Source organism: Schistocerca serialis, chromosome 1, assembly GCF_023864345.2.
Source record: "Schistocerca serialis cubense isolate TAMUIC-IGC-003099 chromosome 1, iqSchSeri2.2, whole genome shotgun sequence".
NCBI lineage: Eukaryota > Metazoa > Arthropoda > Insecta > Orthoptera > Acrididae > Schistocerca > Schistocerca serialis.
The window spans coordinates 1187083313-1187096317 of record NC_064638.1 but is presented as its reverse complement, the minus strand read 5'-3'; the positions used below and the strand labels follow the sequence as shown (position 1 = coordinate 1187096317).

Sequence of the window (13005 nt, the reverse complement as noted above, 5' to 3'; positions counted from 1 at the left end):
TGAACCGTTGGCTGTAAAGACAACATTCTGGCAGAGACAACAAGCAGAAGACTAGCACAGAGAATTGGCGGAAAGTGCAGGCGGCTGCCTTCTATGACAAGGGCATTGGAAAGTTAGTACAACTTTACGACAGATGTCGACGTCTGAGCGGCGAATATGTAGAGTAGTAACTGGAAGCTGTAGCAAATAACACAGTTTTGATGTTTACAGTGATTTTCATTTAGCGACCGATCGGACCTTACTTTCCGAATAGTCCTCGTATATGGACATTTGGCCTAAAATTAATGGTGTCTATGCTACAGGACATTTATTCATTCATCATGCCTGTGCACTACAAACGACACCTGGTGTGTTCTCCCGTTCTTTCAGTCATTGAGATCGACTCTCTCTCTCTCTCTACGTGTGTATGTGTCTGTGTAGCTGTGTGTTTGTTTGTGTTAGTACCCATAGCACCCGTAGAATGGGGTGGAAGGAGATGACAAAAACAACAGAAATTTGTCATTGTTAGTGGAGAACCGTAGTTTTCGATGTCGCAAGCCAATATGGTGAAGGTCTTGATATTTAAGCGGACATTTATTCATTCATCATGCCTGTGCACTACATAACGACACCTGGTGTGTTCTCCCGTTCTTTCAGTCATTGAAACCGACTCTCTCTCTCTCTCTCTCTCTCTCTACGTGTGTGTGTGTCTGTGTAGCTGTGTGTTTGTTTGTGTTAGTACCCATAGCACCCGTAGAATGGGGTGGAAGGAGATGACAAAAACAACAGAAATTTGTCATTGTTAGTGGAGAACCGTAGTTTTCGATGTCGCAAGCCAATATGGTGAAGGTCTTGATATTTAAGCGGACATTTATTCATTCATCATGCCTGTGCACTACATAACGACACCTGGTGTGTTCTCCCGTTCTTTCAGTCATTGAAATCGACTCTCTCTCTCTCTCTCTCTCTCTACGTGTGTGTGTGTCTGTGTAGCTGTGTGTTTGTTTGTGTTAGTACCCATAGCACCCGTAGAATGGGGTGGAAGGAGATGACAAAAACAACAGAAATTTGTCATTGTTAGTGGAGAACCGTAGTTTTCGATGTCGCAAGCCAATATGGTGAAGGTCTTGATATTTAAGCGGACATTTATTCATTCATCATGCCTGTGCACTACATAACGACACCTGGTGTGTTCTCCCGTTCTTTCAGTCATTGAAATCGACTCTCTCTCTCTCTCTCTACGTGTGTATGTGTCTGTGTAGCTGTGTGTTTGTTTGTGTTAGTACCCATAGCACCCGTAGAATGGGGTGGAAGGAGATGACAAAAACAACAGAAATTTGTCATTGTTAGTGGAGAACCGTAGTTTTCGATGTCGCAAGCCAATATGGTGAAGGTCTTGATATTTAAGCGGACATTTATTCATTCATCATGCCTGTGCACTACATAACGACACCTGGTGTGTTCTCCCGTTCTTTCAGTCATTGAAATCGACTCTCTCTCTCTCTCTCTACGTGTGTATGTGTCTGTGTAGCTGTGTGTTTGTTTGTGTTAGTACCCATAGCACCCGTAGAATGGGGTGGAAGGAGATGACAAAAACAACAGAAATTTGTCATTGTTAGTGGAGAACCGTAGTTTTCGATGTCGCAAGCCAATATGGTGAAGGTCTTGATATTTAAGCGGACATTTATTCATTCATCATGCCTGTGCACTACATAACGACACCTGGTGTGTTCTCCCGTTCTTTCAGTCATTGAAATCGACTCTCTCTCTCTCTCTCTACGTGTGTATGTGTCTGTGTAGCTGTGTGTTTGTTTGTGTTAGTACCCATAGCACCCGTAGAATGGGGTGGAAGGAGATGACAAAAACAACAGAAATTTGTCATTGTTAGTGGAGAACCGTAGTTTTCGATGTCGCAAGCCAATATGGTGAAGGTCTTGATATTTAAGCGTTCGTTTCTTTAAACAGTGCATGTGTATCGCAGCAGAAACTTCTTGAACGAATTGAAAATGTGTGGCGAGAAATTGGTTTTAATAGGTAACCAGGCAATCTCGTGTATTAACTAGTAAATACCGCAGTACGTGCAGGTTATGTGACGCGTCTTTTGTATTCCGCAAGCAAAACTCTTGTTAGCGGTGTTCGTAACTTGACTCGAGCACATCGTTAATTACGTTGACTACCGGCTTTATACAAAGAAACTAACTTATTATTGTGCGCTCGTTTCTGTGACAGCTTCGTAGTTCAGTTGCCTTTCCCGTTGTCGGGCACTCTACCTGAAAGCGCTTCTTTGGTCTAAATAGCAAATGCAGTTACGAGGTTGTTTACCCAAGCAGGAGTATTTTTCCGCCATGCAAATCAGCCTTTCTCCTGGCTTGTGTGGAAAAACACGGACTCTCCATGTTTAACGGATTGTGTTCTGAACACAATGATAACAGTTAATACACGGATACGCTTAGGTGTTTACTGGCGGATCCTCTTATCTTTCCGTGACGTCATGCTTTCGAGGCGATCTTTCAAGTCCCTGATATACTTGATATACTACTGCTCGTCTTTGTCCTTTATCTCACTAGCGCTCTGCGCCAAATGCGATACTATCAGCGAAATATCTCGACGCTTCTAGCTACACCGTTGTGGCTAATGAAGTGTCCCTTAAAGAAAAACGGCACCTTTGTGTGTTGCGCAGCGTCCGTGGCGTACAACCATTACACTGAGTTATTACAAGGTATTGTTTACAAACAAGGGTGAGCTCATTAACGACAGGAAAGAACGCCGACAGCGGGTCATTAGGACAGCTAATTTGACATTACTTCCGTGTTGCCGCGTACAGAAATAATTAGAAACGGGAGGAAAAAACAGTTTAATCGTGGAGAAAATAGTTGATGTAATGGAGTTCATTAACAAAATATCAAGGAAAATCTGCATCGGAGAAGGGATATGCCTGTCTGGTACTCCGGGGTGACACCAATCAACAAGTTAGGTAGAACGATAAAAATTTTGAATAGACAGCTACGGAAGAAAAACTTTCATTTCATGACCATACAATCCTGTTATGACACAATGATTAATTAGTTCATTTCATTTTTAACTGATGGTTATGATAGAGTTTTGAGAGAGTTTTCTTGACGAATCACATCGCTGGTATGTTCCACAGGGTTCAGTTTTAGGTTCGCTGCTGTTTTTTTTGAATGCAAATGATCTTCCAATTGAAGCTACAAAGATGAAATACTGTTCTTAGCTGTAGATGTAAGCATAAAAAGGAAGTTCAAAGAGATGAGGCATCCAAAACGTACTGTAAACTAAATTTTCACCAAAATCATTAATTAGTTTCCGGTAAATGTTTGTAACTTATGACAAAAAAAAAAAAAAAACGCGACTCATTCAGCTGTCTACAAGGCAGGACAGAACATCACCAATAACGACAGAACATGGCAGAAAGGAAACTGTAAAAGTAAATGTAAGTTTCCTGGATGTGCATATTGATAAGCACTATAATTTTCAAGCCAAGTGTAGTTACAACACGCGTAATTTCAGCTGTTTTCTCTGTATATCATTGCCATTTTTAATTATGAAAGAATCAGAAAATTATCTTACTTCACGTATTTCCACTCTTTAATGTCATATGGGATAATATTCTGTGGCAATTCCGCCCTTAAGTACGAAACATTCATAGCCAGCCACTTAAAGAAAAGCCAGTCATGCTAACAACAGCTTCATAATACATGAAATTTGTTGTCAATAACCACTCACAGTTTGGAAACATTAGTAGTAATGACCAGTACAACAGTAGGAACAAAATAGCTATCACAAGGCATAACTTAAGCTTACTCTTGCACCGGAGAGAGAAAGGTATGCAGCTTCCTCGTGAATCAAAACTACAACGTTAAAAGAAATTTAATAATATCTGCTTAATAACTGCTCCTACTCCTTAGATAGATTTCTGAATAAATAATTACAGCAGCAACAACAACAATAAGAATAATATCTCTGTGTGACTAGGTTGCAATTACTAATTTTAAATGCACATTAATATTATCGTGGTAGCCAATTACGCAAATAATCAGTATGTAGCTGCGTTCCACTGACACTGTGTTATTTATTGTATTTGCGAGGCTGTTGGACCTGTTCCACATTATACCGAAATTTCGCAGGTATAATCCATGGGCACGGAATTAATCTAAATGAACTAAACTTATTTACTGTTCTCTTCACGAAACGTCCTCAGATATGGTTTAGTTAGCAACAAAATACAGCACCAGATAAAAATTATGAAAACTTAGGGGAGAGATTTTTTACCTGGTGGACAGTGTACCTACTTAGTAACACATGATGCTTGCTGGTCGATATTTCAGTGTAGTGACTGGTTTCAGAATCACATGAGGAAATGCTCTAGAAACAGCGACAAATATATTCCAGTATGTTTTAATGTTGTTGTTGTTGTGAGACATGAGACTGTTTTGTGCACTGTTTGTAAATATTACGAAGTCCTAAATATTTAAATACTTTGCATTATATTAAACCCATGTGGAACGTAATGTTAATTCTTTAGTGGCAGAGATTGATAGTGAGTAAAATTCTGTATATTTTCTAAACTAGTTACATAACATGTGGACGGCTACGCCATACTTCGTCGTCGGTCGTGTATCATCTCGTAATGTCAAATAAACGGTCTTCTGCCATGGAACACGTGATTTTTGCAAATGAAATGAGTTTCTTAATGGTTTAACAGTTTTTCCTGTCTTTAAATCGGAAATTTGTGTTGGTTGGCAATAGCTTCTATTTCAGAATGTTTTTAAGTTGCAGTTGGTTTTTGAATAAACTTATTTTTAATTTGATTTCATTTACTGGTGTGTAGTAGAGTATTATTGCCGCACACAGAGTTAGAAAATAAAGTACTGACAATATTTTCTCGATTGCAACTCTGAAGTCAGAGCAGAAAATTTGTTCCTAGGTATATGTTGAACCTTGGTCAGTTTTCCACCCTTGGAGAAACCCTACTTATCCAAAGTAGTTTTTGTAATTTCAGAAAAAGAGAGGTACACACATAAAGACTTTTCACTACTGTTGTCAAAGAAGTTACAATACCTGTAAATAACATTGGAGAAGATGTTACTTATCTAGACTGAGGCACAAACACATCGTAAATGTCATTTTTGAGAGTGCATCTGGAATGCAGTTAAAAAGGTTAACAATTGAACAGCAAATAAATATAAAGGGAGCAGGAAAAGCATAATATTAAACTCGAAAATCCCCAATAAAATAAAATTAGAACTTGATAAGAGTAGTAAAGAATGGCTGAAGAGGTATTTCGTATGAAAACTGACACATAAACAGAGTAAAGGATAGAACTGACAGCTGCAACAACAGATGACAGGGTGTCCGAGGAAGAATGTTCAGTATTCAGGGATATGATATTAACTATCTTTCGAAGAAAACAAGTATAGTAAATATGGGTTCTAAAGAGCTAAGAGGATTTCTTCATCTCTGATACTGTGAAACAAGTCTCTTCTACTGCAAGCTCTTTGCTTTCCATGTTTTGGGAGGAGGTAGTATCAACCAAAAACAGAAAACATTGTCTAGTAAACATGGGCTCTGAGATGAAAATCTTAAGAGCTATGAGCACTTGTTCAGTATATCAAGACAAAATGCACCAAATGGCGAGATGGCACTGGACTTTAACAACAACAAAAACCATGAATATATTTAGTGTTAGTGAAAGTTCTGTGCTAAAATCTACCACACATGTGATGCATATAAGAAGGATAAAAAAAACTAACCACTGAAGATACTGTGAAATAAAGCGAAACACGTTTGGTCTTAATAAGACTTTTATTACAGTCGCAAAATAGTGTACCAACGTGTATAGCTCGTATAACTGCGACTGCGAAGAAAAAGAGGCCATAAAGAAGATAACATGTAGAAGAGATGTTTTTCACAGTAGCGAAGATGAAAAAGCGCTTATCCCCATTAAGTATGTACTTTAGGGCCCATGTTTACTGGCTTTTTTTATTGTTTGGGTCCATACTACAACCTCTTAAAATATGGAAAGCAAGTAACTCGCAGTAGAAGAGATTTGCTTAACGGCATCGAAGATGAAGAAGTGCTAACAGCTCTTATGGAATGCACTTCAGAGACCATGTTTACTGCACTTTTTCCCTTCGAATGAACGTTCCTGTCATATCTTTGAATATTGACCACAGTACAGGGAGTAACCAGGAAAAAACATTAACGTTAAACTCGAAAAACAGTTCCCGTACAACGATTTTAATTATATTAACAATCTCAATGAAATGGAATTAGTTCTTGACAAGAGTACTAAAGAAAGGCTTGAAGAGGTATTACAGAAAAAGAGTAAAATTGACAATTGTAATAACAGAATATATGGAGTACATAGGCAATCGATGTGGAATAAAAAAATACAAGAAAATGCAGGAATAGAAAGGAATAGTGGTGGAAGTATTTGGCAAACTGCGAAGATTAAGTGAATTTTAGAATAGTGGAGGCGATGAGATGTGTTTGATCATTTAACACCAAATCAGGACTTTGGACCAGAGGCCTCTTGATTTCCTGGGCGTCCAACAGATTGGGTGTTTAGCCTTTCCTTACCGAGTGGAGGACACGTGGGACTGTGTCCGGCGGCTGTGGTCGTCACCTGGTACATGCCCAGCAAATGTGGAGTCATAATTCTGCAACCTCCAGCTGCGTTCATGTTTAGCCAACCTAGTCGTTGTTTCGCTGCCTGACTGGCCAATATACACTACTGGCCATTAAAATTGCTACACCAAGAAGAAATGCAGGTGATAAACAGGTATTCATTGGACAAATATATTGTACTAGAATTAACATGTGATTACATTTTTACGCAATTTGGGTGCATAGATCCTGAGAAATCAGTACCCAGAACAACCACCTCTGGCCGTAATAACGGCCTTGATACGCCTGGGCATTGAGTCAAACAGAGCTTGGATGACGTGTACAGGTACAGCTGACCATGCAGCTTCAACACGATACCACAGTTCATCAAGAGTAGTGACTGGAGTATTGTGACGAGCCAGTTTCTCGGCCACCACTGACCAGACATTTTCAGTTCGTGAGAGATCTGGAGAATGTGCTGGCCAGGAGAGCAGTCGAACATTTTCTGTATCCAGAATGGCCCGTACAGGATCTGCAAAATGTGGTCGTGCATTATCCTGCTGAAATGTAGGGTTTCGCAGGGATCGAATGAGGCGTAGAGCCACGGGTCATAACACATCAGAAATGTAACGTCCACTGTTCAAAGTGCCGCCAATGAGAACAAGAGGTGACCGAGACGTGTAACCAATGGCACCCCATACCATCACGCCGGGTGATACGCCTGTATGGAGATGACGAATACACGCTTCCAATGTGCGTTCACGCCATGTCGCCAAACACGAATGCGACCATCATGATGCTGTAAACAGAACCTGGATTCATCTGAAAAAATGACGTTTTACCATTCGTGCACCCAGGTTCGTCGTTGAGTACATCATCGCAGGCGCTCCTGTCTGTGATGCAGCGTCAAGGGTAACCGCTGCTGCAAACGTCGTCGAACTGTTCGTGCATATGGTTGCTGTCTTGCAAACGCCTCCATGACTCGGGGATCGAGACGTGGCTGCACGATCCGTTACAGTCATGCGGATAAGATGCCTGTCATCTCGACTGCTAGTGATACGAGGTCGTTGGGATCCAGCACGGCGTTCCGTATTAACCTCCTGAACCCACCAATCCCATATTCAGCTAACAGTCATTGGATCTCGACCAACGCGAGCAGCAATGACGCGATACGATAAACGGCAATCGCGATAGGCTACAATCCGACCTTTATCAAAGTCGGAAGCGTGATGGTACGCATTTTTCCTCCTTACACGAGGCATCACAACAACGTTTCACGAGGCAAGGCCGGTCGACTGCTGTTTGTGTATGAGAAATCGGTTGGAAACTTTCCTCATGTGAGCACGTTGTAGGTGTCGCCACCGGCGCCAACCTTGTGTGAATGCTCTGAAAAGCTAATCATTTGCGTATCACAGTATCTTCTTCCTGTCGATTAAATTTCGCGTTGTATCACGTCATCGACATGGTTTAGTAATTTTAATGGCCAGTAGTGTAAAACGTAGCACGATCAGGCCGGTTAATTATTTACACCTCCTTGTTGGCTAGTAATTGGTTCTTATCTTTGCTATTGAAAATAAATTCCACAAATGAACTCGACTGTGGTGTTCCTCAAATATTGTAACTTCTTTGACGACGACAGTCAGCTGAGGTGTGAAGATGGACTTGCAAGCCGAAAACTAGGTAGCTAAATTAAATTAATTCTACAGAACATACCCAGTATTGGGTTTTTATTTTCAATTACGTTGTTCCACCGAGGAGCGGCAGAAGAATCAGCCATCATGATATACCGGTGTTATCGAATGGAGTTAAGGGACTTGACGGTTATCAGATCGGCAATGAAGTGCCGAGACAAAGGAGTGTCAGGCATTCACTCCGCGAAACGGGCCAAAGTGCAAAAGCGAGTAAACAGTTTACTTATCTCTTCCAGTACTCACGGAATAGGGCGTTGTATAAAAGGAATTAGTATGGTTCTAAATTAATCTGCAGGCCTATCATCGTAAGCTGCTGTGTTAGCTGAGGGTTAGACGTAAGACAACTTTCACTGTCGCTTTCGTTTCCGAGTAGCCTTCGGTGCTATGTACGTCCTGTGTGCGACCTCCAAGCGTCGAGTTCCGGCAGTCAGTCTCCTTGTCTGCGGATACACACCCGTCCTACCGGCTCACTTTCGCAGAAGGTCTCACCAGCGACAGGCCATCGGCCCGCTCTTTTCGCGCCGACATCTGCTGGTTCCGCGAACAGAAAGTAGAACTTCTGCACTCCTTAAGAATGGCAACGCGGGCCGATTACGTCAGACGGAGAAGTGGCACATTCACAAGGCAGTGAGCAGCTGTTCGACATTCACCTCAAATCCCCATCAGAGTGAAAAACTCTCAACACTAAAAGTAGCGCATTGTTGTACACAACATATGGGATCTTCCCGTGAGAGATACGAGGTCATTGCTCTGCCCTGCACCATATGATGAACTTAATCAGTGTGTAGTGAGTTAGATAAACCTTGGTGCTTTGCGCAAACCAGTGCTTATTAATGAAAGTAAGATCACATGGACTATATAATGACATTTTTGACTGGACTGAGGATTTGTTAGTAGGGAGGTCGCAGAATGTTATCTTAGATGGTGAGTCATCGACAACACAGAAGTAACCCCATGTGTTTCCCAAGGAAGTGTGTTAGGACCCTTGCTGTTCACGTTGTATACTAATAACCTTGCAGACAATATTCGTAGTAACATTTCGCAGATTGTGCAATTATCTGTAAAGCAGTTATGTATAATGAAGTACTGCCCTAAAAAAATTCTCCACGAATACGCAATCAGATCTTGATAAAAGTAGTCCAAAGATCGTCAACTCGCTTGAAACCTTCAGAGATGTCAAACTGTGTACTGCACAAGACCTAAAAACGTTGTGCTCTTTAACTGGAATGCCGATGACTCACGGTTGTAATCAGTCAACTCATACAACTGGAGGGGGGGGGGGGGGGGTAATAGTTTATGGGGATCTGAAGTGGAACGGGCATATAGGTTCAATCGAAGGGAAAGTAGATGGCAGACTGAGAAAATGCAATCTCAAATGAGACTGCTTATAAAACACTCATGCATCCCAACCTAGAATATGGCTCAAGTGTGTGAAAACCGTACCAAATAGGACCAGTGGGCGATACTGAAAGTGTACAAAGAATACGAATAACGACAGGTTTATTTTACCAATAACAGAACGTAACGGAGATGCTATGAACAAAGATTGACAGATGCTCCACGATAGAGGCCAGCTATTCCATGACAGCGTACTGAGAAAGTTTCAAGGATCAGTACCGAGAAATCTAGGAATATATTTGCATGCCGTACACATGGTTCCGAAATTATTGGGAAAATTAGATTAGATTAATTAAAGATGCCACAGAAGCATTTAAATAGTCATTCTTCCCATGCTCCATAGGCTAATTGAACGTGAACATATCTTAATACGTGCCACACTCCTACGCACTTCACAGTGGTTTGCCGAGATTAGGTATAGATGTCGACGAATCAGAATCCTCATCTCAAAAAGATTTAATCAGATTTGTTATGCTCTACATGTAAAGATGTCCCTGTGAAAAGATTGAACTACGAAATGAACTTAACTCGAAACTCATAGTAGGCGAAGTGGGGCAATTTAAACAAATGTGGACTACGTCATAGCTTTCGGGGGAATACATTGCCGAATTAACATTCGTTATAAATTAAACGTGTGTCCCAGACTGGGATTCGAACAGCGTAATCAAGATGAAGGGGACTTGTAGCCTCTTGAACAGATAATAAAATGTTAGAGCTGGCCTCTAATGCGTTGCCGAATAACTCAGTTGGCAGATCATTGCTTGTAAAGGCAGCAGTTTGGGATGGAACCAACTGCAGAGCGCTAACAAGTCGTATGACTGTCAATGCGAGTTGCAGTCTAAGCTTGGGATTTGCTAATTTATTTTTTAACTGATCCTTTAGACATACGGTAATACATAACTTTAATTACTACCGACCAAACTCGTAACTATGTCTCTCAGAGGATTTACTACTGCGGGGCTTTCTATATGTTTAAATATTTCAATGGACATTAAAATATGATTACTCTCTTTGTCGCAATTACATACACACTATGGCAGGGCGCTACCGTAATTTACTAATGAATGAAAGTGCCACATCAACAGAAAACTTATCTACCGTAGGATTATACTTACCAAAACGTGCAATTTGCATCTTACGTCAAACATTTTTACGCCCTGAACTGAAAGGTATGTGCTCCACTACAGTTTGGACAAAGGCGGACACTGAGTTACTCACACACAGAAGTGCAGCGTCAATGATTCCAGGTCTACACAAGTCATAGCTATAGAGAGAAATTGGTTCTGGCCTTGCTCAAGGAAACTTCCGGTATTCGCCTCAAGAGATGTAGAGAAAGCACGGAAAACCGAGGTCAGTATGACAGCGATACTTCGAAGCCCTCTCCTCACATATTAAGTCAAATAACTTGGCCGCTTCGCCTCTTAGTGATTAGCCTATGGGTAAAGTTATCTGCAACTCTCCTCTTCTGGCCATTTTCGTAGTTTATTCTTGATATATGTATACAGTATGCACCAATAAACTCTTCAGAGAGAGAACATTCATTAGTAAATTACGGTAGTACCCTGTCATAGTTTGTGTGTAATTGCGAGAAAGAGAGTAATCATATTTTAATGTTCATTGAAATGTTTAAACGTATAGAAAGCGCCGCAATGGTAAATCCTCTGAGAGACATTGTTACGAGATTTTTTTAAATACCTTGCAGTTTTCGTCGTTGCAACGAAAAGTGCGTTAAGTATGACAGAATGTAGACAGGCCGCTGCTCCAATACAGATCAATCTTGGACCAATACCTCTGCTTCGTATTCACATTCTTTGGCTACTTCAACTCGCATCCATTCTGTCACATTACATCCTAACTTAAACCGCTCTACAGTTCAGTTTTTCATCACAACCAGGATTTCAGGAACGAGGGGTGAGGGCAGTGGATTACACTTTATCCAGTAAATGAGTATATTCTGTTTCGTGCTGGAACTGTGAAGGTAAGTTCAGATTAATAAGAGGGCGTAGAGTAAACTTTCCTGCTCCCCATCCGTGAGTCGACCGGAAGTAGCGTAAGATATGACACAACAGAACATTCTCCCCCGCTACGCAAGATACTGTGATATATGCAACACAGGTGTAGAAATTCATTTATCGTGATTCACTAGCAAATATTACGAATAATCTTGAGATGGGTACTTACAGAGACAGCTTATCGTCCACAAGACGAGTAGGCGGTATCCCATGCTGCTTGTACTCTCGGAGGACGTCTTTGTCGGAACGGTGATGGCAAGCCCTCGAACTGCCACAAACGGAACTGCTCTCTCTCGTTTCTGTCACTCGGCAACTGCAGGCAGTCGCTGGGTGGAGCACCCGCGCACACAGACACCTGTCTCCTGTCTCGCGCCTCTGTCGGAAAAGAAGCACTGGGCGACAGCCGCGGCTATCTTCCCTATGTCCACTTGAGAGAAATAAAAAGGCGCGTGACGCAACACGAGTGACCCGCCCCACGGTGTCGGTTATCAGCTGCGAGGAGAGGAGAGATTGCCTGATGTCCGTCGGCGCGTCGTCGTAGTCGGCGGAGCGCGTGTCCGCAGCGAGCAAGGTGCCGGGCGAGAATGAGCCCTGCGCTCTGGTTGGCGTACCTGCGGCCCACGCGAGGTGAGCGCCCGTGACGTCACAGCGCACCCCCCGTCTCTACGCGGCCTCGCGTCGGCGCTGGGCGTTCGTTCCGTCCGACCGGTTGCCCTCCCACGTTTTATTCTCCCATTTGCGAACCATGCGGGTATCTGCATTTATGTTCAGACGGGGATTCACGTTTCGTATTGTCCGTCAGAGCTACGCCGTGGAATATGATTCCGTCCGAAATGGGGGTGCGGCCTGCGATGCATTCACTTCCGAAGACTATAGGTAGAGGTCTGCGCGGATAAGAAAAGTGCAATCCGCGCCCGCACTGCATCTGCAAGTTCCTAATCCGCAACCGCATCCGCATGCGCAGCAATTAATCTGCATCCGCAAGTTCCTTATCCGCATCCGCATATATTTAAGTTTTGAATGAGTAATTAATAGTAATAGACAGTTGTGGTGTCACCGCCAGACACCACACTTGCTAGGTGGTAGCCTTTAAATCGGCCGCGGTCCGGTAGTATACGTCGGACCCGCGTGTCGCCACTATCAGTGATTGCAGACCGAGCGCCGCCACACGGCAGGTCTAGAGAGACGTCCTAGCACTCGCCCCAGTTGTACAGCCGACTTTGCTAGCGATGGTTCACTGACAAATTACGCTCTCATTTGCCGAGACGATAGTTAGCATAGCCTTCAGCTACGACATT

General features: G+C 42.4%; 1 protein-coding gene across 2 annotated transcripts in view; it reads right to left on the bottom strand.

Moving 5' to 3' along the window:
• LOC126418813 (uncharacterized) overlaps positions 1-12276 on the bottom strand; it is a 179242-nt gene extending 166966 nt beyond the window's left edge. For both annotated transcript variants that reach the window (XM_050085760.1, XM_050085766.1), the window contains exon 1: positions 11877-12276. In XM_050085760.1, the coding sequence (XP_049941717.1) occupies positions 11877-11919 (43 nt within the window). In that variant the 5' untranslated portion in view covers positions 11920-12276. The remainder of the gene's footprint in view (positions 1-11876) is intronic.
• Positions 12277-13005: the final 729 nt, after the last annotated feature.